This window comes from Sceloporus undulatus, chromosome 4 (assembly GCF_019175285.1).
Source record: "Sceloporus undulatus isolate JIND9_A2432 ecotype Alabama chromosome 4, SceUnd_v1.1, whole genome shotgun sequence".
Taxonomy (NCBI): Eukaryota; Metazoa; Chordata; class Lepidosauria; order Squamata; family Phrynosomatidae; genus Sceloporus; species Sceloporus undulatus.
Window position 1 is genome coordinate 85,032,791 of NC_056525.1, and position 26,402 is coordinate 85,059,192.

The following is a 26,402-nucleotide window of genomic DNA, read 5'->3' on the forward strand; positions in this document are numbered from 1 at the left end:
GATCTGGCCTTTCCAGGGCCTGGAAAGGGCACAGTAGTGGCAGCGTTGCAGCTCTATGACACTCCTTCGGCACTGCATTGTGTGATCGCAGAGCCAGAGGAGCAGCGTGATGCCATGTGCTGTGCGGTTTGGCGCGCCAGGCCCTGACTCCACCCCCAAACTGGTCCAAACTGCCAGTGTGCACAGGGCATATGTCTCTCAACCTGTATGGGTTTTACAGCTTTGGACTTTGTTTTCACTTCTGAGCATGTCAGCAGCTGTATGTCCTTTCAGCAGTGTTACTCCTGCTTGTCATCTGCTCTTTCTAGGAGCAGGTCAAGTGCCTTCCAACCTGGAAGTCTCATCTTCTGCACTATTCCTTGTTTCTCTTTGGACTGTCTCATCAGGATTTTCATGATAAAAACATTCAAAACTGATTTACCACTTTCTTTTTCCATGCAGTAATAGGTGTTACACATGGTGCTGCTGTCATTGTCTCTAAGATCCTCCACCAGTGTCACTTCACGCTACTGCTGCCGCCCAGTAGCTGTCTGTCACATTTAATCTGGCTCCTCAGTAAAAGCCTGTGTGACATGGGAGACCCTACCAGCAGTAGTGCCACTGTCAACTCTTGATTTATAGAAGCACACAATCCTACCACCTTAGAAAAGTAATGCCATAGTGTTGGAGGCATTATATTTGCATAAACTACAGGTTATGCCAATGGTTCTACTTTTCTTTTTAATTTTAAGTGATTTCCAGTGCCGCTTTGCAGGCACTTCTCCATTCATCTACAGCATAATGGGCTGGTATAGAGTCCTATCTGGCCTGCAGGCACAGTTCTGCCTCATAACCAAAAACAGACACCAGAAGAGCCTCTGTCTCCACTGCCTAAGTATGTTGGCAATACTTTATGCTTCACATACACTGAATTGGATCTCACAACCTTTTGTTTTATTTTTTACCTTCTCCACATGAGGATCATGGAATCAGAATCACAAGGGCCATCCTGTCCAAATCCCTGCCCACACAGGAACCCTTTAGTGAAGCACCCTTGAGAAGCAGCCACTTAACCTGTTTAAAAACCTGAAATGAAGGCAGTCCTTTCTTCTAGGGAAGGCTATTCTATTGTTAAACAGTTTGTACTGTCAGGAATACAGTACACATTTTGCCCATTGACACAAATGTATTTGTGCACATTATTCAACAGTATATGGCTGGAATTCTGTTGGATAGTTATGAATGTGTATCCTGGAATTATACACTCATTACTGTTTTGCATTCATGACCTCTACCTAGCCCCTTGTTTGTGAAACTCCCTCAATCTTCACTTACTGCAAAGTAGCCATTGCAGTTGTTGGGGTCCATTCCTGTTGAATGGAATGTTGGTCCAACTCTGCTTTGTGTGACTGATCTCTGACATGAGGGGAATTGCAACAAGCAACCTGCTCTTCTCTCTGTACTTCAGGAAGGGGTGGGAATGTGATTTAGCTGTTTACTGATCAATCGGAGAACAGATCACATTGATTGCAATGGTTGATGCCTAGTATGTGGGGAATGGGGTGGGGGAATCAAGAGGGGATTCACTGTGTAGGACCATAACTATGGTACCTATGCATTTGTCACTCCCCAACAGGATTCTGACCCCCATTTTTTTAGCTGTTTGCTTTTTTAAAATTTACACACAGCTTTGTGTGCATTTTATTTTTGCATACATTATTTTTTTTCTTCTTCGTTTTTTTTTTGGTGGCACAGGGTGCTTTGTCTCTCAATGAGTGTTAAGAAGTGTGAGACTCCAGTGAAATTCTTTTCTGTCCTGACACTTACTTCACTCTTGTGTGTATGCAGTTCCATTGAAGCCATAAAGGAAATATTGTACTGGACTGAACACTGGAAACAAAAGGAACAAATAGGCAAATTGATATGACACCTGGGCAATATGTTAACAGCACGGTAAAGTATATGGAAGACTGTGATGTATTCATCTGTGATTATCATTGATATCCATTGGCACGTTTTCACAGTGTAAAGTTAACAGCATAAGCACAATGTTTTGTTTAAAAAAAAAATCATATCAGCAATCCTTTAAAGTGAGAACATGGGCTCACAGTTGTGCCTGAAACATTTATTTATAAAGCACATTTATACAGCAATATTTTTGCAAATACCAACTTTAATTCTTGTACTCTACAAAAAGTCTTGCGTATTCCTCTTTGTACAAAAAAAAAGAAACATTACAAAAATACAGACAATTTAATATGATTTTTATACAATTGTCTTTAGTTTGTTATTTTCATTAAAATATTGCTACCACAGGACTACAATATTTTAGTCGACTATAAAAAAAAATTAAGTCATTGCTTTTTTAAGCAGCAAAATGCAAATAACACAGGTCAAAACACAATTTATAATCGTAGTGGATATATCTAAAATTGTTTCAGAAATAATATTTTACATAGTTAATTTTTAATGTTTTATACATTATTTATATAATATTTATATATATATTTATATATTTATAAAAAAAATCATAGCTTGCTAGAATTGAAATGATGGGACGGATTTTGTATGACAAGATGTGCAAAGGCCAGTCTGCTTGGCTAGTATTGTCAGTTCTGTTCTTAAAAATATTTAAAAGCATGTCTTTTGGAACTCCCTCTGAAAGCATATGAAAGAACTACATTTGCTCTTGCTTGCCTTCTTCACATGGCCCTGATGTTGTTTAAAGCAGAATTTAGCCTACTGTCCAATACAGTCTTCCCTACACCAGTGCCCTTCAGTTGTGTTAACTAAAACTTCCATAATTCCAAATCTGCCTAATCATTGGTTATGGGGATTAGGCATGATGAGAATTTAAACCACCACATCAGGAACACCACAGGTTGGAAGGCTGGGTTCTAATGAATATTCAAGAATGATCCCCTTTTTTCAGGCTGTGATAAACAGAAGAGAGTTGTAACTGGGTATCAGGATAAGACGGTCCTGACCTGCAGTCCGCCTCACAGCTGAAGGGTTGATGTTCTGAGTCTCAACCTCAGAGCTTTCGGGGCTAAGAAACATTAACAAGACTGACTGCAAAGAAGACAACACATTGTGAACCCACAATTAAGTGACCATTCAGAAAATATTTTTGTGATTGTGTGGGTAAATGGAAACAAGGGGGAAGATTTTTCTAGACCAACCAGCAAATTAAATGCAGGCTGAACTTTTATATGGTACTGTTTACATTGCATAAGGAGGCATATGGGGGCTCCAGATATCTTGAGCAATTGACAATTCCAGCCAGCTCTCCAAAGTAGTAAACATGATAAAGACATTAAAATGGCATATAATTTGTGAGGAGAAATAGGATAGATGAAAACAAAGATGAAAAGGCTTTTACAGTCAGGAATATTATGAAGAAAGTAGACTTCAATTTAATAAGTGGCTTTAACTATGCCTTATTAGGTAAAGAAAGGTATTATTTTTCAGGGGGTTTACAGCAGAAAAGGATACTTTTCCACTATGTTTTCCTAGTGTGCTTCTTCTAAACCAAACATAAGTCACAGTTTGGAATGGAGACATTAAAAAAAACAACAATAAAATAAGAAGATACCCCTTAGAAAGTGATCACAATTCATGAATCAGTGCGTATTTTCTTGTAGATAGTGCTATAATCTAGTTGATGAGCATTCCTCTCCCCCACCCTCCCCTTTTAACAGGAATTGGAAATCTTTAGTTTTTTTAAAAAATTAAAAGCAGAGATGGCCTGTTTCCTAATAACCATTTAGTGTTCAATAAGCTATGAACAATTCAGCATTCACTACAACATGAACACTCAGCCAATTGCACATATAAAATATTTGCAACATGTTTTGATTCATTTCAGACTTGTTGCCTTTGACTTAGTTGAACAACATCTATTTTATGCAAATGTTGTAAGAATAAAAAGGCCACAGAGTAAGACCTCATGGGTCAGGCAAGAGTCTCTCCCTACATTCTACTGTCAGATGAGATTGAGAGCAGCAGGTAGTTGCTGTCAGCAGTCATTTTGCAAAAAATAAAAAATAAAATTAAAAAATTAAAAACATTTGCAAATGTCTACACCATGTTGTGATGGTTGTTCCGGTCAATGATGTCCACAGGTGAAAGTATCTCCTTCCGGATTGGTGGAGGAGGCTGAGAAATCTTTGCTTTTGGCTTGAAAAGGTCTGAAACGTAGAACACCTGCAAATGAAATTACAGACATTCAATATAAATGCAAAGTTTGGGATACCTATCCCATTTTTCTTCACAAATGCTAGAACTCTGATTTGGAAATGAAGTCGATGGTGCAGCACTTCTGATGTCCCAATCTCCTGAACTGGGTTAGAGGTCTTCTAGATTTGCTGATAAGGGTTATTCACTCCATAAACAGAATTTGGAAAAAATGCTTTTTTGGAATACAATGTCTAAAACCCCACACAATATGTCCAGTAGGATTCAGCAAACTGTACATTCAAAAAAAGTAACTTTCCAAGGCTCTCTGAGACAATTAGAGTCAACCTAGCTGACCATCATTTACCTCTTACTGATATGCAAAATCTCCCTGCCTTGCCTTCCTTTATTGATTTCTAATGCATCTTCCACATTGCATAGAATTTCTTCAATATTTTAATTCAAATATATTCTGTGTGTATTGGGGGAGAGGGTTTACTGAATAAGATGCTTTTGGAAAGAAGAGAGTATCTAATATTGACTAAATCAAATTTGCTTCTTTTTTTAAAAAAAGAACTATGCTGTTTAGATATTTTAAAAAAAAAAACCATTTTCCTCACCATAACCAACCAAGTGTTAACACCACATACAAGTTCACAGAACTCCACTTCCTCTGGTAATTTAAACTGTACTATTATTAAACTTCCCTTACGAGTCAGTTCTCCACAATTATTAGTCAGAATGGCTGGATATTTCCTCACTTTTCCACTCTTCACCCCCCTTCACACTATACTTTCCTGAATGAAGGCATAGTCAGGATGAGATGGCTCAGTAGTTTCAGAGGAACAGCTTCATGGAAGAGATATCCCCAACCCCTTTCCCCTGAAAACCAATTATGTCTCTACTGTCAGGGATATGACAGGGCCCACACTTGACAATTCAGCAAGGTAGCTGCACAATGAGAAAGTCCTAAAAGGAAATTCTGACATCCTCTCTCAGGCTGAAGTCTTATCAAGCCAGTGTGACAGATGGGACTTTCTCCCGTGCAAAATATAACTCTGAGGCCAGAAAGGAAAAGAGTCAGACAGACTCACGCTCTGCAGACAGGAGAAGATTCAGCCCTCTTATCCAGTGCAAGAAGTTTGGAACAACAATACAAATATTCCAGCTATTAAACCCCGTCTGTGTACACACACACTCACACACACAACGGGACACTCGTATGCTCAATTTACACCAAATGAAATGTGTATTAGATTACTATTAAATTCTTTATTCCTTGTAACACCAAGTTGAGCTAATCCCTGTGACTTTACAATGGCTCAATGACATCAATACACTGTGTGGATTGTAGAATACAATACATCACAACTCTCCTTACTAAACAGATGGCAACAATATCTTAGAGATAACCAGTTGCCTTCTTTGCTGCAGCATCACACTGCTGGCTCAAGTTCAATTTATGATCTACAATAATCCCAAAGTCTTTTTTCACATGTAGTACTGCTAAGCCAAGTATCCCTCATCCTATAGCTGTGTATTTGTTTTGTGTGTGTGTGTGTGTGTGTGTGTGTCCTAAATAGAGAATTTTGCATTTGTCTCTGCTAAATGTCATTTTATTAATTTCAGCCCAGTTTTCTAGTTTATCAAAGTCCTTTTGAATTATGTTCCAATGTGTTAGCCACCCCTCCCAGTTTTGTATCATCTGTAAATTTGACAAGCATTATAGCTTACATCATAATTTTTATACCACTTTGATAGTAAAAAGTTTGTAGGGATAAGTTGTGTTTCTAGTTTTAACTTCTCTACTGTTCTGTCTATCAGACTACCAGGATTTTCAGAGTGCAAAATCACAAAATAGTCAATTGTTAAAAGAGACTGCTTGTTTTACTGAATGCAGATGTTTGCATTCAGCCTTCCAGTTGTCTTCCTGTGTTCCCAGATCAGTTAGTTTGACATCTAAATATTGGCATTGAAGAATACAGTTAATTTACCAAAGAAACAAAACTCCACTCAGAAAAACCAATGCTTGGCTGTAAAGAAAAACGAATAGTAGCTACCTCCTTGCCAGAACATGTTTTAATTTAAAGATTCTTTTGAACCCCTGTTTCAGCAGCAATGTTAGGGTCCCTGAACTAAAATTACACTTTTCCCTTCTTCCTCAGTGTTGGGGTACAACACCACTATTTCCAACTGGGCTCCATCAGATATATATGGATAGTCTATCTAGATTTTTGTATAGTTCTGGAAAATCATGGTACTCTCATTACTTTGCCCATTACACAGTAGTCTTTACAGAATCAAACAGAATGGGTAAAATGTCTTTTTGTATACACTAAGGAACTGTGGATGACAGACACAATCCAGTGAAAGTCATCTTGGTTTACACTCAATTTACACTAATGACACATTTAATTAGTCATAACCACATCTGACTACTTCCTTTTGTTGACTTGTATATAGTATTTGTGACTCCCATTTCTATCCTACTTGTTTTAAGAAGCTAGTGCTGAAGAAGTGCAATATCTGCTTACCATTGAAAATCCCCAGTTTCACTCCTGTAATTATGAATACTCTAGAATAAAAATTAAGGTTAATTAACCCAGCCATTAAATACTGAAGAAAATGACTGGGACAACCCCTGTCTGGGTTCTGCGTGCCATAAGAGGCACAGGATACAACGTCTTAAGTCCCCACCAATTTTTGTTGATGGTACATCTAGGCATGGTTAGTCTTCGCTGGATTCTTTCTAGAATTTGTAAATATTTACATCTTCATCTAATTTTGTATTTCTGCTGGTCATCTGGTCATTCATTTCCATAGCTTTTATGTAGCTGAGGGCTGGAAGACAATTCTGCTACTATGATTCTTGCTTTCTACTTCCAAGGCTGGATTCAATCATAACTATATCCATGTTTTATACAGAGATCTCCATGACAAATCAATTTGTGGCAGGAACTAGCAGTGATTGCACACTGCAAGCAGCAAGTGGGGGATTAGGTTCAATCTGGCCCACATTTTCCCAATGAGTAACATTATGGATGGAGTGTCATCTAGGCTGTTTTAGCCTTTGCTCTGTAGTTCACTGTGTGTGTGGCTTTAAATCAGATATTTGGTAGCAGCAGCACCCTTAATTCTCCTTTAAATTGTATTTCACTTTAGCAAAGGCTCAGGGTTATAAAAACACTTCGAGAAATCATGAAACATGATCTTCTAAGGTTAGGAAAGTGTGCTAAACCCTCCTAATGCTTCAGCTGCTTGGCACAAAAAAAAAGGGTACATGCATAGAGTGTTTTTGCTTGGATTTGTTCCATTTCCTGTGGAAGGTGCTCTCCACCCATAAAGAAAACTCAGCAGCAGACAACTGGGAATGTGCTATACAACCATTACAACTGATCAACATATTTTAATTCATTATTATTGTTGTTATTTTTAAAAGGATTTCCTTTAAATGCAGAACATTTTAGCAAACAACTAACAACAGTGGAGGAAACTGGAAATTCCTAGCTTCACATATTTCACTGCTGAATTATTAGACGTAGCCACTAAAACTTGTCTAAATTTCTAAAATATTTTTGATTCCAGAAATTCTTAATCTGCCTAAACTCCAAAACAAACAAGGCTGTTTCATCAACTGGACCTGAATAAATGTACTGGGTTGCTTTTTTTTTTTCTTCAGATGAGAAAGGGCAACTGTGATTGTTACAATGAAACAGTGCAGACAGCTTTGGTGACCTTTGAAGATGAAACACTACATGTCTTCTACTGAGCAGTTGAAGATAAGGAGCAGGTAATGACATCAGAGTTTAAACAAAATCTTGAACATCATAGTCTTCTCTTGGATAAAACATTGCTTTGAATAAATATTGCATCAAGTGATAACATTGTGGGTTGTAGAAGAGCAAAAGGTAGGTGAAACCACAGAAGGCAAAAGCCAAGTCTATTTTTTATTTTTATTTTAGGTCTTGGTTGTATTAGTCATGTATCACAAAGAATGGGGCATTCTGCTGGATGGATATGATTTACTAAAAAAAAATATGGTGAAACATTTTCACTATGAACAGGGCAAAAGTTCTATACCCAGGCTTAACAAACTCTGAAAAGGAAGGAGATGACATAAGAAAAGGAAGGAGTTGGCAGTACTGATTGATTCATAAAATGATATTCAGAACCTAATTCAGAATTGCACTGTTCCTATTTTGTGTCTCAGCTTCCCATGCTAAAAATGCTATTCTTCAAGTTGTCTCAACCCTTAAAACATGAAAAATAACTACAACTGCAATATTGAAGGGATGTCATATTGAGGAGGGACCAAGCTTGTTTTCTGCTGCTCCAGAGACTAGAACACAGAACAATGGATGCAAATTGCAAGAAAAGAGATACTACCTCAACATTAGGAGGAACTTCCTGACAGTAAGGGCTGTTCGACAGTAGAACAAACGCCCTCGAAGTGTAGTGGAGTCTCCTTCCTTAGAGGTCTTTAAACAGAGGCTGGATGGCCATCTGTCAGGGATGCTTTGATGGATGGTTCCTGCATAGCAGGGGGTTGGACTGGATGGCCCCTGTGGTCTCTTCCAACTCTATGATTCTATGATTCTATCTCATATTTGTTATCCATTCAGAAATAATGTCTGGATATTTGTGGGGGGAAAGTATTCCATCTGTGTTTTTCAGCAAGAAAATATAATGTTGAGGGTTATTTGAGCTTGCAAATCTTTTATCTGAAGGATTTCTGAACACCTGCTTCTAAACTGGGGCGGGGGGGATGTCTACCAGTAATAATCAGTTTGTAAGCAATGTACAAACGAACTGTACAGAAAGATATGTGGAAACATCTGAAGTGAGTTTTTAAATACTTGATAAATACCACCAAGCAGAAGCAGAAGCATTAAAGCCAAAGTGCCCATCTAGTTCAAAGAACAGGATAGAAACTAGCAATGGAAAAAATAAAATAAAATAAAATGTGGTGCATGTGTGTGTAAGCAGAGAGAAAGAGATGACATTGCTATATCTCAATGACAGCACTATAAACAAGTCTTGAGATGATAGCTGTGTTTTAGTCATTCCTTGTGAACCGGAAACCACAGGGAAGACATAGGAAACTACAAGCTACCCCTCTTTCACCTTCCTCTTCTACGGTCATGCCTGTCTTTTCTCCAAAGGGCTCTGTAAGGGCACAGCAAAGAGTGACCAATGCCCTCTCTGTATCCTGGCCCAGGACTGAAATATACAAAAGAGAGGCTGCGAGGGTGGGAGAGCCCAGGGAGAAAGAGGAAGGGCCATACATGTGTTTGCCGTTTCTCATCCAGCTGCTTCCTCAGCGGCTTTACCTTGTCACAGGAAAGTCAGCCTATAGCTGCTGAACTCTCACCCGTCCTCCGGGCTGGCAAAGCACACCATCTGTTTACAAATCAGGAAAAAAGTGCTAGATTTGTAACTTGTCATTAGACGGGAAATGATGGATCTGCACTGGGACTCCTATTGTCTGTCAGAATTTTTTTGTTTGGATGTGCTGCCTTCACTGGAATCCTAATACTACACCCTGTCCAACGGAGTTCCTCCTTGCTCTGTCAAACTCCACCCTTTGAAGAAGTGGTTAAAGCATGGTAGAATTACAGATTATCTCTATACAGCCAGCTCTGACAGCAGGATCTCAAAATAATGTCTGGATAAAGCCACGTCATACCTGAGCTGAGAATGAAGTGCTTGATTGTTAAAATAAGATATAATAAAATACTTCAGGCCTTTTCTCTTTTCTTTCCACGACTTCATAACAGGTGGATGTCTGTGGTATCTATGAACATCAGCAGGAATGATTTTTAAAAGATCATTAAAGCTTTGAGCATATATTGTTGTGCGCATATGTAAACTAGAAACACTGGAGCTAACACTACCGCTGCTGAATAAATATAGGAAGGAGATGCTCATCGGATTTCAATAGAAATGGCAGTAACAAACTCGTTATGAGAAAAATATTGGAGAAGGAACTTTTGCTGACAAGAAGAGACAAGGGAAGAGATACTTCTACTATTCTCCTGCTCACAAATTATCCATCTCCATATGTTTCTCCCCAGCAGATTTAAACTGGGCTCCAGACTAGACCTTGTAGAATAGATGGCATTGATGGGTGTGGGAGGGATTGTGCACTTGCCCTCCAACTCTTCTGTGTACATCAGGGGTGATAATTGTACAATGAACCAGGTGCCTCTTGTTGTGTGCTTTCAAGTCATTTTTGACTTATGGTAACTCCAAGGTGAACTTGTGGGGTTTTCTTGGCAATATTTGTTCAGAGGAGGTTTGCTGAACAGTAATTCCCGCTAGCCCTAGTCAGTATAGTCAGTGGTGATGAATGCGGAGAGTTGCAGCTCAAGAACTTCTGGTGGACCACACAATTCCAAACCCAACGTAAATGTGTCTAATTCCTGCTGTTCTCGTGTGGCCATACTGCTTGCTAAGCAGGTGTTCCAAGACTCCATATATTTATTTTGCAAAATTCATTTTAAGAACCCATAATCCAGACTGCCAAACCACAGGGGTGGCAGGAGTTCTAAATCATCTAAATCTAACCATCTTCTCCCAAACCTGTGCTTATTTTTAGAGGTGAAGCTTACAGGATCAAGTATTTAGCTCCATAAATTTTCTCCTTTGAGGCTACCAGCAGCTTGCAAGATGTCTGCCATTTTTCCCTCTCTCTTTTCATTATTATGAAAAACTTGTACACTATTTCTCATTTCATGAAATCCCCAAATAGATTACAGCATTACCATAAAACAATCCAGCAAGAACGTAGTCATATGGTAGTTCCAAACACCTTGTGGCTGAAGGAAAGCCAACCTTAAAAGACAGATTTCCAACAAGTGTCCAAAACATGTCAAGATTGTTGACCTGACCTGATGCAGAGGGCCACCATTTAGGGGCTACTGTGGAAAATTGCCCTTTTATGTGGAACCATCAAACAGAAATCCATCTGAAACATTCATTGCTATTCCCATTCATGGCGCAACAGAGACAGGTCTGCCACCTTTGAAAACTTCAGTGACCTGGAACCCCCAGATATCTTTTTTAAGATGTGGTGAACAGGGCTCTTTTATATTAGATGATAACAGCATTATGATTCCACTTGAACTACCCTGGCTGCATCCTATGGAACCCTGGGATTTACAGTTTAGGGAGCAGCATTTCGAATTCTTAGCCAGAGACCTCTAGTGCCTCACCAAACTACAAATCCCATTCAAAAGATGCAGCTACAGGGGTTAATGTGGAATCACAAGGTTATATTTATGTAGCGTGAAAGGGTCCCTGTGGCTGTATCAGATTTGTATAAAGTTTTTACAACACTGGCAGTTTCATTTTCAGACTAGTCCTAATGCTAATGTAGAATCTGCCTGATTTCCACAGCGTGTGTGTGGCTCATTTACCTTGAACCATTCCACCCCTACAACAGGAGGGTCACTTTTCTGGGCAGCCATACCCATCTCAAACCATGTCGGTGTTAAACTGGAGCAATGGTGTGGAAACAAAGGGTTAGAATGATCCTCTCCTTGTGAAATAGTTATGGCCAGAGTCCTGTCAGCATGTTGTACAATGAAGAAAGGATTAAGAATTTGTATCATAAAAGTCATGGGTAGTATATAGCTTGCCTTTCAGCAAATATGATTGGAATGATGCATTAGCAGAGACAATGGCTAGTTTGGCTGTAAGACAGCATTAGTTCTGTATATAAGCATGTCTATCATGCCAGACCCATCTCTCTGGAATTAAGCTCCATTAACTTTCTAAGTAGGTATGCATGAGAATGTGCTGGAAGTATTTGTTCATTATTATTATAATTATTATTTTTAAAGTTTCTGTTATCTAATCTGAGCTTCAAATGATTACACACACACACTTGTCTGTTGGAGTATTTAGATAGCTACATTTCAATCATGAATGAACATGATGAAAGGCAAATGAACTCCTTTCCTGGTTGCTGGTCATGTGTTTATTGAGGAGAATCTCACTATGTAAATATTTTTCTAACAATAAATTGGAAGAATGCAAAAACAAAGATGCAAGGGGGGCATGTCCCAAATGTTTACTTGAGAGCTAACCCATTTCAATCCATAAGAAGCACATGGTACTTTTCAAATATGTTAGATATGAATAAATTAGACCTAGACGTAGATAAGGTAAAGAATAAAATAATTTCATTTAAGCAAGGTTACTTGGCCTACATGAAAGGCTTATATATAAAGGGTCTGTATATGTGTGAAGTTACCGTAAATGGATTAAACAATCTGGTCGTGTTTAGAAAGTGAATGGCATGAGAACAAGTTAGTTAGGAGCAGATAAGTAATCATACCTTGGCCAAATAATTTTTTTGCAAGAACACTTTTCACTACATTACACAATAATACACATAGACAGATGCACCCCTGCTCTTTCCATCAAAAGACCAGACCCAAGTTTCATCTTACTACGCCTTCTGATTCAGCTCAAAGGGAAATATTGATCTGTGCATGTTCCTTCAAGCTGCTTAGATTTGCAAACCTTGCTTGCGAAATCAGAGACTGCATTGCTCAAAAAATGTTGACAGTGGTCTGCTAACAGTGGAAATGAATGAATGAAATTGACTCTGTGTGTGTTTGTGTGTGTGTGTGTGTATGTGTGTGTATTTTCAGCTGCCTTTGAAAGTGTTTAGTTTTTCAAAGAAAGAACTGCTGTAATCATTTATACATTTGGTTAGGTGAGCTATCCTGGTAATATGCCCAGTTTGGCACATGTTCAAAAACAGCTCCTTCCATGCACTAAACATACCAAACCTAATACTTAAGAGGAAAATGTAGAAAACAGCTGTTTCGCATGAGCCTTATTGTGTATATATTACACCAGAAAGCTAGAATTCACTTGACATTTATCTTTCTAGTTTCCAGAAGTATAAGGAAACATTCAACATTTGCTTAAGGCTATCATTTCTTCCCTTCTTGGGTTTTATAAACTCTAATAATCTACCTAGTCACTGGTAAAACTAGTCATATCTTGGATCTCTGCCTGCACCTTGTTTCAAAATTTATTGTTCTTAATTGCCATCAAGTTGACTTTAACTTATGGTGATCCCATGAATGAGAGACCACCAACTCACCCTGTTATCAAGAGATCTAGGAACTTATCACACAGATTTAAAAAGCAACTTACTATTCCCAAATTGAATTCTTATTTGTGTTATATCCTGATATCATCACATGGATTTTTGCTGCTGCCGGTGCCGGGTGGGTGCAGCCCGGGTCATTTCTGGATAGAATCCGAGTTCAGCTGGCCTCTTTTCAAAGCCGAAAGCTTCCCAGCTTTGCAAATCGGCCAGCTGAACTCAGATTCTATCCAGAAATTACCTTGGCTGCATCTGTCCAGTGGCAGCAGCAGCAGCAAAAGTCCAAGCGATGATATCAGGATACATTGCAAATTAGAATTCAATTGGGAGTGGTAAGACGCTTTTCAAAGCTGTGTGATAAGCTACAAAATCAGGTCTTGCAAACTCAGGGCTGTGGCTTCCTTGATTGAGTTTGTCCTCTTGTATATTTTGAAAATGGCTCAGTAAAACAAGCCAATTTTCCAAAGACATCATGCCTGATATATTTACTTTCCTGAGTGCTCAACGCTCTACTGATGAGGATGCAACCTTTTTAGATGGATCTTGACATTGTTGGTTTGTCATAATGCCATATACAGTCAAGCTCCTATCATGCTATCCACCAGAAGCCAACACCCATGCATTTGAGTTAGAGTACTACCAATCTTGCACATATGATACATATCAATGATTATTTGTTGAAATAATACACCAGCGGTATATGACACTTACTATGCAGTAAGCCACCAGGGCCCCCTGTGTGAATCCTGCCAGTACATCTGTTGGATGATGTTTGTGATCAGACACACGAGAAAGTCCTGTATAAAATGCCATCATAATCAGTGTAAACTGGAGCAGAGGACGCAGCAGCCGAGCTCCTCTCCAAGTGAACCTGGCTTGCAGGTATAGCTGAAAACAAAGGGAAAAGTAGGACATCAGATATTATAATGTTTTCTCTCCATGAGAGTGTGTGCAAACACCATTATCTGTTATGGAGCTTCCATTACCCCTGCTCAGTACCACACCAACAGGAATGTCACACTTTGGGCTGGTTTATCCTGTGCAGCCAGCCATCATTCAACAGGAAACAATAGCTGGAATCCTGGCACGCATAGCCTGAAGCCCACCTTTTTGTTGTTGTTGAGGAGGCTGTTACTCCCTTCCCCCCTCCACAATGACCAAAGCTCCCTGAAAGCCCCCTGAAAGTTACTACTTCTGCTTCAGACTCTCTATGTCCAATCTGTGAGTGGGAGTGGGGTCAGCGAAGTGTCCAGCCACATCCCCATGAAAACAATGGCCTAAAAATATGGTGAAAATGCCTCCCACAGCCCCTAGAAGACTTTGGGTATTATTTGGGGGCAGAGAATTGGAGTGTGTACTGGGGGATGCAGCGGAGGAGTGCACCCGCAAGGTCTCCTCTATAGCTAGTGTGCTCCCCTAACCTCCCAGAGTTGCCCACCCCAGACTACATAATCAGCTAAGACTTCCAGAGAACCCCAGCAGATCTTGACAGATGGTGTAATCATTTTACATCTGGCTACAGGGATATATCAAAATACATATCCAATCCCCACCACCACTTTCTACTAGCCACATAATGGCTGTGAAGGAGTTGCAGTTGTTCAAAAGTAAGTCAGTGAATGTTAAATAGGCAACTGTTGTGTAGTCCCACATGAGAAACTATTATGCACCAACCTGCACCTTGTGATTGATGATCTTCCTTCCCTGATAGAAAGTCAAGCCACCTTCTGAGTTCATTTATCCCAGTATAGTAAGAATGGGCAAGCCAGTCATAGACAATATTTTTGAGAGTACAACCAATCTGACTTTAGCTTGGTCAGATATTGTGGGCAGATCAGACATGATTTATTTTTCTCTTTGCCTCATAAAAGCAGAAAATAAACTTGTCTGTCTTCAATCAAATGAAATTCACTGGATGTCCTGGAGCCCCAATGCCATCACTACCCCACTTTTGCCATTATAATTTCCAGAGAGGCCTCTCTATCAACATTCTGCACACTATTCATAATTTTATGAGCCTCTATCACATATTTCTTTTCTTTCTTTAATTTATATCCTGCTTTTCTCGCATTTGGGACCCAAAGTGGATCACATTGTATGTTAAAAGAAAACAGCTAAAACAATCAACAGTTCAATAATCCAAAGCAGTAAACAAAAATCCACTTTAAAATACTGATTTAGAACAGTTAAAACATATTAAAACCTATTACACACACACACACACACACACACACACACACACACACAACCAGCACATCCTTTGCACTATCTGAACCTGTGAAAAGATGAAGGACTATGTAATTAAAAAAAAATCTGCTGGCACAAAGAAAGTAGAGATGGGGCAAACTGAGCTACTCTTGAAAGGGAATAGCCACCAGAAGGTTCTTTCCCAAGTACTCACCAGACATAGCTGTGATGGTGGTGGGATCAAGAGAAACCCCTTCCCCAAAGATCTTAAAACTTAGTAGGCTTGCATAGAGAGATACAGTGTTTAGGGTACTGTAATCTGTTTATGGAATTTTTAAAAGTGACAAGTCCAGATACTTTAATCCCTTTATCATTTTACTTCCCACTCTTCTTTACCTTGTTCAGATCTACAAAATTATTTAAGAGATAGGGGGACCTGAACACTGACAGTACTTCAAATACAACTGCAGCATTATTCAGTGACTGAAATCCTGGTATTGTTTAACTGCTTCTTGAACTAAGTTTTAAAGCTCTTTGAATGTAAAGCCTAGAGTGAAAATAATTATATTTTTGCTTTAGTGTCTAACCAAACAACGACCAACTGAGGACCTGTTCTGAAATGAAGTAGCAGAAATGATGTCAAATGGGTATTGTCCCCTGCCTCACCTCTTCCCACTTATCCTGATCTAGTTTCCTCTCCAAAGTGCTGGGTACATCCTATTCCTTGGGTTCCTGTGGGAACTGGGGAAGCCAGAAGGGGAAAAGGCTGCAGGAAAAGCACAAAATATCTACCCACAAATCAAAGATGCTGGAGAATGACCCAACCCAAAAATCTTGGTGAAAGGGAGTGTAAGCATGACGGATTGTCCTCCACCCAAATGCTGCCTTCCTGTATTACATGGAGCAACCCAGACAAGAGCAAATGAATGCTACAAGGTCAGAGAAATGTCTGCAGGGCGTAATCTATGCACAAAAAACATTTATGGCAGGAGAACTTAAATGTTGTAGCTATTGCATTACACCTACAGGATCATATGCAAAAGCCACCCACAATAGTCATGTGCCTTCATATTATTCTTTATTCTGCCTGTTTAAAAAGAGAAAATACACAGACAGACTTTTCAGTTCTGTGGATAAATGACATACAATCATATTCTCTGTCAGTACTTAATTACTATAATGCTGGGACTCAAATTCAGGCTTGCGATTCCATGTGTTCTTTGTGATTAGAAAGTCCTCAGCTTAATCCCAGACACATGGACAACAATTCTGGGAACACAATCACAACAGAAAAGCTTTGAACTGGGACAACATCTTTATAAGGTTCCTTTGTCTATCATTGGCATAGGCATACAGGCTATATATAAATGAAGATCATTCCCTTGTTATTTTACCCAGAATTAATTCATCTGTCAGAAAGCCAGCTGTTTGTTGTTTTTCTGTACTTGTGTGCTTGTGATAATTTCAGTGGGCCCTTGGTATCCACTGAGGTTTGGCTCCAGGACCTCCTGTGGATAACAAACTCCATGAATGCTCAAGTCCTATTAAATGGCACACAAAAAAGGTGCCCCCTATTTAAAAAATGGCAAAATCAAGGCTTACATTTTGGAATTTATGTATTTTAAAAATATTTAAAAGCCATGGATGCTTGAATCTGTGAATAAAAAATATGTGGATACAGAGGGCTGACCGTACAATTTTAAATGACCATTTCAGATTTTAAGACCAGTTTTCAAAGTTACTGATAGCTTGCTGATTGCTTTAATCAGCAAGTGCACTAGAGCAAACCAGTCAGCATTGTATCAGAAGAAAGGGACCCATGCCTTAGGCATTAATTGCCAAATTCAGCTGAAGAGAGCTTGTGTAGTTTTAGGGGTGGACAACTGTGCATGGTGCAGAGGACAATTTTTGCCCCACCATCCCCCTTCGGGTCACACCAGAATATCACAAAACACTGGAAGTGATTTCATACGACTCCCACTGACCACCTGTGGAACCACTTTACAGCCAAACAAAAAAAACATAGAGGATACAGAAAATCTAAACCATCTTGCATTTGGGGCAATAACCCCAAAATTAGCCTTATATTTTACAAACAGAAGGTCTCTCAGCTTGCAGGAGGACTGGTAAGGTGATTCAAAGACCACAAAAGGGGACCCTACATGGCTCACAGGCTTCTTTTTCCCTACTCATGCTTTAAAACACATATATAGAATTTTGCAAGGTAATACGTTCCCTAGCATTGCATTCCATTTGTGAAGAAGACTTAATATGGTGGAATTTTATTCTTTACCCAACTCTAAAGGCATATGAGCCTTTAATAGATTAGAGTCATTTTTAGATGTAACAACAAATGTAATAATCCCCCTTGGAATCAGCATACATGTTGACCAGGGTTTTCTTCAGGATATGAAGCGTTAACTAACTGACTTTTGTGTCCTTTTAATAAAATCCACCCCCACCCCCAGATTGTGCCTCAGCTATTATCCATTTGTGACACCGATACTGCCCTTCTTATATCCTAAGGCTTTCATTATAAAGTGAAGCCAAGCTAAAGAAAACAAACATTTAATGTAAAAAAAAAATCATTTCAACTGAAGTTGTTTTTACAGCAGACAGTGAGTGAATTACAAGTGGGTTTTTTTTTTTTTTACTAAAGTCTGCTAACTCAGTCATAGGAGGTTTACGGAGGCGCCTGTGTGGTGTTTATATAGTAACATAAAATGATCAACTGCTACTGCAGACCAATAAGCAACAATGGGAAAAGGAGCACCCAATTGCATGGAGGAGATCAATGCCACAAAACCAAAAAGGGAGGGAAGAATGCAACGACCTGGTGACCCCTTGGAGCAGGAATGGTTGGGAAACCTCCCATGTATCACCACAGAACTGGCAGCACTTCTACTGATGTCAGAGGATTCCAGACAAATGGAAAGGAGGCATTCCTGTCTCTTCAACAACTTAAAGAAGCTTTTTCATATTCATATATGTGTGAATGCATGCACGCACACACAGAGTAAAATGGCTTTTCATTACAGATATACATTCTTGCTTGCTTCATTTTCACATGCAAAAATGAGAAACCATAACATTTTTCTGTTCAGTGAGATGGGCAATTTTTTTCTCATTTGATCTTGAGAAAATTTTTTGCATTTCTTTAAATTAAAAAAAAGTGAATTGTATCAATTGCACAGCTAACGTATGACAGCCGTTGCTTTGTTCCAAGTTCCAGCTGTGTTAGAGCATTGCTGGCTACCACATGATTTTTTTATTATCTGAAAATACTTGAGAAAGATGGTGTAACTGTTCAATATAGATTGTTGAATCAGTGTAATGAGAGGGTGGGGAAGGATGTGGCCAAGCACACATAGATCATAAAATCAATCTAGGAAGTGTGATGGCAATCGGTTTTGGAGGTGGACATTAAAAGAGCACCTTAGAATCCTAAGTAACAAATCCAAGGCAAGTGTAATGTCACCTACATTCCAAGATGAGGATGAATATGATAAATAACTGCAAGGCACTTTATAGACCTGGAACTAAAAATGATTCATAATTATTAAATTGCTGAGTATTGACACTTCTTTTCAAATGAATGAACATTCATTCAAGTAGATGGGTTATGAACACACAAGGGAGGGGAAGTCAGAAGTCTTTCCCTTTGTTCAGTCTGGTGCTTTGAAATCAGTCACTAATGTTTATCCAATGACTAACAGATTGGCCATGATCCCAATATAATAGTCAGACGTTTGCTATTTGGCATCCCGTACATGAACACACTGCTCATTTGGCTAAGAGTAAGTATAGCACAATCCTAGGAAGTCAAACAAGCAGCATTTAAGTTTACCACCTCAGGAGTTTATTTGCCAATAGCATAAACATTGGTAAATTTATATAAGAAATTAATCTAGCAGCTTTGTTAAAATTTGGCAGGCACATGGAAGAATCTGCAGTCAACATTATGTCTGACTTATTTTAGCAATCTCTGGAATAACTGGTAATGTTCTTCTACAAAGAAAAAAAATAAAAGAATAAAGTGGCTTAGTTGTATCATAATTAGGCATTTAGTCAGCAATGTGCTATGGCCTAGCATATCCTAAAATCTTATTCTGGATTTCTGTGGTAACTTTATGGAACCTTGGCATGGATATCCACTACAAAATTCCTGAGTTTATAATTGGTGCCAATCATTAATGTAACAATGTTTGTGAAAATAACATTATTTTTTTAAAATGGAGACATATATCAAGTCATATTTTGGAGACATTGGGCCCATACAGACAGGCCAAAATAAAGCTGCTTTGGGTCACTTTGGAGGTGTGCTGTTTAAATGATGCAGTCCTTAGGACTGGAGCGTGACTTTGGCACGGCTTCTGGACTCTTAGGATGCATGCATCATTTACACAGCACACCTCCAAAGTGACCCAAAGCAGTTTTATTTTGGCCTGTCTGTACGGAGCCATTATGTCTGATTCATAAACCATGATTATTTCCACTGCAGGAATTTGCACACAGTATTGGATGCTAAGAGGTATGTACACATATATGAATATACACATATATAAGCCTGCTGAGTTCATTCAATTCTATCAACTACTGGAAGCAGTTTTCATTCTAAATAGGCAGACATCATAGTCACTGTACCATTGCCAGTCAAAATGTAAATTCTATTAGGTGAGCCACCTTAAAAAAACAACAACCCTAATAAATGTATTATGATATGACATTTTGGAGGCAACAATTTACTTGGTCAGATGCATCATTTTTTCAGATTCATAATTTGGAAAAGTACCCCCATCCAGCATGGCTAGTGAGAACTATAATCACCGATAGTAATTTTTCTATGCTTTATTCAGAATAAAGCCATTATATCACAACATGAGAATCCAGAAGCCTCAAAACAATTGTTAATCCCAACTAGTGTAGAGCCAATCAATGAGTGGGAACTTGGTATGGCAATATTTTATGTAAGCTCTGTTGATTCTACAGGATAATAATCAGAGTTAGACCTTGTGCCCAGCTATTGTGAATTCTAATACAGACCACTGCCAAGAGCGCATGATGCTACAGTCTCTTTAACAGAGGTATTAAATTTGCCTGTAATATATACCAGGTAAAAAACCCAAATGACCTAGCAATCTGCAGCAGCCTTCACCTTCTATTTCCATGGAGGGAATCTGAGATGTACAGCTGAAAAGAACGACAAATTAGAAGACCTCCTTCTATATTTACAGGAAATATAAGATTACTTGTTATTTTCTGTACAATAGTGTATAAAAAAATACTATGCTGGTGATGCAGTCTTCTGGTGACACTACAGATTTTAAAAGTCCATAAAAGAGGCGAAACTATTAACGTGAAGTAAAAAACTCTGAAAGCCACTATGGACCTTATCGCACACACTTTTGCCTGGCACCTGGGCACAGGTAGGAGAAGCACTTGGCCAAGTAAAAACACATTTTATCACATGTCATACTGTCCTCAAGGCAGCCCCATTCCATCACCCGGCGCTAAGCTGTCCACAATCAGGGCTCAGGTAACTGAATTTTGAAAGACAGAAGCTTTCCAGCAGAGCAAAATCATGCGGCTGAGCCCTGATCGGGGATGGCTTAGCACCGGGTGATGGCATGCAATAAAATGTGTTTTCACTCACCACGTTCATCCCCTGCTTGTGCCCAGATCGGGGGCTAAAGTGTGTGCGATAAGGTCATTTGATATCTCCAGGGACCATTCCTAGATCTCAGGCTTCAGCATGGAAATTTCAGAGCCTGGGATGATTCTGACATGGCAACTAGATCCCCTCATCATTGGCTAAATTAGTGAGGACTAGGGCAAGATGCAGCCCAAGAATTTCTGGAAAGTCAGGTTCACCAACCGTAACCCCCTGCTCCAGAGATCATTTCACCTGTTGCAGCTTATGAACCATATACTGTCCTTGAATATCCACTAAAACTGTAATTGTGGCTGATGGCTCCCAGTGGCAGTGGAGTGGTAAATCTACTTCAAGTTTTGGTCTTAATAATTTGGAGTATAGGGTCAAGCAAAATTGAAAGGTTCTTTAATATTTCTTTAAAGCTTCTTTAATGTTCAGGCTGAACCCTCAAGTGGATTCATTGCTCTACTGACATAGAAGCCACCATCTGTGCCAGAAGAAAGGCATAATATAAATTAAATTAATATATCTATAGATAAATATCCAGCTTTTTAAAAATTGTACATTTACTTGCAATTTCCAAGTTTCAGCTGGAAACAAGACATGAGTTTACCATAGACACTTGTTAAAAACTGAACTTGCCAAGCAGTCAGGGGAAGAGAATGCTGATTTTGCAGCAACCAAGAACTGCAACCCTGGCAATTTTCACAAAGATCCACTCCCTACAGGGCGAGAATGTGAGAGGGATAGCCCCTACGGCCAAGTAGGCTCAATAGCAACAGCTTTCTTCTACCTGAAGTCAAATGAGAACAGAGGAAAATTGGCACTTAGTGGGACTGTTTGATCTTAGTCAGCACTTTGCTTTCTCTGACATTTTAACAAATGAAAGCAACAAAACTTTTTTTAAAAAATGATATGATCACCCATGCCTATATAACCTGCAAATTGTTATTCTACAGGTTCAGAATCAGCAAATATTGTGTATGTGTAGTATGCTGGGGGAGCAGTGACAAAAGGCCAGCCACAACTTTCCAATGAGATGAAAACTGTAAGGGCAGCACCCAGCTTTACAAAAATTATACACTTGTTTAAACATGCCGGGTGTTGGGATTTTTTTTTTAAATGAACTTAAAACTTTAAGCCAAAGGTGACTTCTCTAAAATTTGGGAGGCTCCTTTACTCTGTGTTCACTAGCAGTTGTTTCCAAAGATGAAATCATGTGATTTCTAACATAACAAGACAGCTGTGTTCTCAACCAGATACATATGCACTCCCAAAATAAAAACCTATTCCCAGGATCTTCTCGGCCACAATCTAATTGTCTCTGGCCCCAAACAAAATAACTCTCTCAAGAAGTCAAGTCACTGTCTTCTTGTTCTTGTGTACCTTCAAGTTGTTTCCGACTTATGGCGACCCTAAGGCAAACCTATCATAGGGTTCTCTTGGCAACATTTGTTCAGAGGCGGTTTGCCATTGCCTTCCACTGAGGCTAAGAACATGTGACTTGTCCATGGTCACCCAGTGGGTTTCTTGACCCAGCATTGAATCGAACCCTGATCTCCAGAGTCGCAGTCCAACACTCCAATCTTTACACCACACTGGCTTCTCAAGTCACTGTCTACTTTGGTCAAATTATTAATCCCTTTTTTTCTTCTTTTTCTTACAACTATGTCATGCAGCCAGCAAGTTTTGACTATGAACCTTACCATACAGGGGCTCCACGGAACGGAAGGAGAACAGAACGAAAGAGGCTGGGAACAAGTGGGGGACGAATGGGGGACGCATTTTACTACACACAGAGGTCCCTCACTTGTTTCATTCCGTTCCCCAATCTGTCCCAGAGGGTGTGATTTTTGAGAAGTTCAGAACAGTTCTCAAAAATCACCTCCTCAGGGACGGATTGGGAACGGAAGGGAAGGGAACGGAACGAGTGAGGGACCTCCTGTGTACAGTAAAATGCATCCCCCACTTGTTCTGTTCCCTTCTTGGCTCCTTTTGAACCGTTCCTGTTCCATGCCTGGAGCCATGTGCAGTAAGGTCCTAAGCAACATTAGCAATGGGAAATGAAGCTAACTCAGAGTAAGGGCGATTTCCTTACTTACAACAGATCATTAGTTTGCCTCTGATGATCTCACTGTCTAACTAAGGTCCAGTCCACATTGCAGAAATACTCTAATTTGACACTGCTTTAACTGCCCCAGCTCAATACTAGGGAATTCTGGGAACTGTAGTTTTGTGAGACATTTGTTCTTCTCTGTCAGAGAGCTCTGGTTCCACAATAAGCTACAATTCCTAGGATTCCTTAGCACTGACCCAGGGCAGTTAAAATGGTGTCAAAATGGATTATTTCTGCAGTGTGGATCTGACCTAAATTTCCTTGGCTATCTGATTAATTCATTATTTTGCAAGAAAAGAAGATATGGTTTCAAAAAAAAAAAATGATTAGCAAGAGCATGTGATGTCCACACACACACACACACACACACACCCCAAATGTCAAGTTTTATTTCAATCTCACTTCAGGCATGGATATGGGATGGAGGGAAGTTTGGGACCCTTGGTAGATGACTAATACCAGGAAGTGCACAGCGGGAGTAACCCCTATTGGTTCTACCGGATCTCTCAACAGTTTTCAGTACTATCAACCATGGTATCCTTCTAGACTGTCTCTTTTGGACTAGATTTGGGGGTACTGATTTACGGTGATTCCAGTCTTTCCTGGAGGGACAAACTCAAAAAGTGGTGCTGGAAAATTTCTTTTTGACATCATGGCTGTTGTCTTTGACAGAGCTTAGCTCTGACCTCTATGCTGTTTAACATAGACATGAAACTATAGGGAGAGCTTACTTGGAGTTTTGGGGTGTAGTTCACCCAACGCAATTTCTTCTTCCCATCCAATTCTGGGAAGTTATTTTGGTACTGAACCAGTTCCTGCTGTCAGTAGTGGACTGAATAATGGCAAACAAATTGAAACATAAGCCAGATAAGACAGGCGTGACTCCAGTAGAAAGGCAGATCAGAGGACACTACTAACAGCAGGAACTGGTTCAGTACCATGATAGCTTCCGGAAATCAGATGGGAAGAAGAAATTGAGTTGGGTGAACTACACACCATGGGAAAGGCAGCTTATAAAATAAACTAAATAAAACACCAGTGAGTGTTTCAGTGATTAATTTGCTCCTACAGCCCTTTTTATGCTTCCAGTGTTTGCAGTTGTCCATTTGGCTCAGACGTACAAATTTCTGGGAATTAACCACTTGTAAAATCATGAAATCGCACTGAAGATTGGAGTTTCTCTCACACTCCAACCGTACAAGAGCTTTCTATTTTATTATTTCTGCTCTGACTAGTAAATAGAACCAGTGACATCAGTCAAAAGGAAGTTCTGGGGAGCTAAGGAGGTGTAAGATAGGAAAAGGTGGCACCATTTTGTGGCAAATGGAAGTGATGCTAGCTAAAACAAACCATTTATTCAGACGTCGTAGAGGTCTGCTATAACCGTGCTATAACCAGTTCCCAGCCAGACACTCTCCATCTATGAATTCCCAGGCAAGGGAGAAGGGAGCCCGAAAATGAGTTTTCTTTCATGTTGTTTATCCCCCCCTCCAGTTCATTGGCAATGTTATTTTAGCATTGCTGAGAGGAAATGGTGTAAATGTTTACGGAATGACTTTGAAACATGTAAAGAAAAGTGAGAGAAAAATATGAGGAAATAAATTCATAGGGACCACCAAACAGTCTGAAAGGTATGGTAATTAAATTACAGAGGCTGCTTCCAGCTTAAAGAGTAGAGGGAGAAAAAGGAGGGAAAAACAGCAGGGAGTTGTGTCTTAATTTATCTTTTCAGACAGCAAAGAGAAGGAATTGTGGTGGAGAAGGCCTATTCATAAGCACAGGTTCATGTGCAATGTTTTTACAAGTTCAGTCTGACCCCACTCTGTACCCTCCCCACATTTCATATCTAAGGTTACAGGAGATATGGGACCCACAGATCTTTTGAAAGTTTCAAAAGTTTTTTTAAAAATGTTTCCCCCTAATTACATGTACCATAAATCACTCCCTAAATCTCACTTTTTTTATTTCCAAAAAGTTTAGGGTAGTTCCACCCATAATTGACCTGTGCTGGGTTCCTTTCACAAGCTCTATCAAGCATACTTCCAGCGCCTATAGTCAGGAAGCACTCTGGCATAACAAGTTGAGGAAAGGAGGGGGAAAGCCATTTTTCATTGACAAAGAAAAACAAGACTAGCCCCAACATTTGAGTAAAACTACATGGGCAAGAAACTCCACCTGCCCTGCATCATGGAGTGCTACCCCATAAATAGGGGTTTGAGTTTTGGGTTTTGTTTTGTAACCTAATGAAGCGCATAATTATGCTTTTGATTCAGTATATGTAAATACTAAATAAGCAGCCTAATATTGTCTCAATAATGTTCCATGGCGAAATGAAACAGGTGCAAGATTGCATTCCTTGTGCTCTTAGAGCTCTTGCTTTATTCAGAGACTAGAGAAAATAATAGTGGATTAGCCCTCCTTCTCCAGAATGGAACATTTTAGTCAAACTGAATCTGCACTCTAGTCATTCTGTTGCATTGTCACCTGCACAGCTGTAAACAAATTTTCTCATTTTCAACTATTCACTATGCACTTTTTTAACATAAATAAAGAAAGAAAGAAAGAAAAGGAATTGGAGACTAAAATATAATTTGCTTTTTGTTCAATGTGTCATGAAGGGACAAAAACCTCCCATGCTATTCACTAGTGAGCCACAATGCAGCAAAGCTTTACTGATATGCTCTTGTTATTAGCAGGCTTGTATACGGGGAGTGAGGTTTACATTGGAATCAGGAAATGCAAAAACTACACATAAACTTAACCCTGACCTAACCAGAACCCTCACCCTGGTCCTGACCCTAAACCTCAATGCACTGGAATTTTCACTGCTGTTAGAAAGTCGCTAAGTGCAAGTTCTGAAGGTTAATGGTAGTGAACTGAACATGATTTGTGGTTACTGTTGCCCAGCTAAGCACGGGTTATACATACAAACCCACACTTATAGACATACAAACCCATGTTGTGTTCTTCTTGTGATTGTACACCACTGAGATCAGCTAGAAACAATTACAACCAATGGAAAAATGCTAAATGGCATTTATAACCAATGGCAAAATACCAAAACAATGTACAGACTATACATCAATCAGTATTTATGCAAGAATCAGTTATCCAATTTCATATTTACAAAATCAGGATAATTAATGAGGATCAGATCACAGGTA

General features: G+C 39.3%; 1 protein-coding gene across 1 annotated transcript in view; it reads right to left on the reverse strand.

Annotated features, from left to right (window-relative positions):
• Positions 1-2,063: 2,063 nt before the first annotated feature.
• PLPP3 (phospholipid phosphatase 3) overlaps positions 2,064-26,402 on the reverse strand; it is an 84,202-nt gene continuing 59,863 nt past the window's right edge. Inside the window, exons 5-6 of the mRNA XM_042461650.1 lie at positions 13,994-14,170; positions 2,064-4,185 (exon numbers count right to left, since the gene is read on the reverse strand). Of these exons, the coding sequence (XP_042317584.1) occupies positions 4,060-4,185; positions 13,994-14,170 (303 nt within the window). The 3' untranslated portion in view covers positions 2,064-4,059. The remainder of the gene's footprint in view (positions 4,186-13,993; positions 14,171-26,402) is intronic.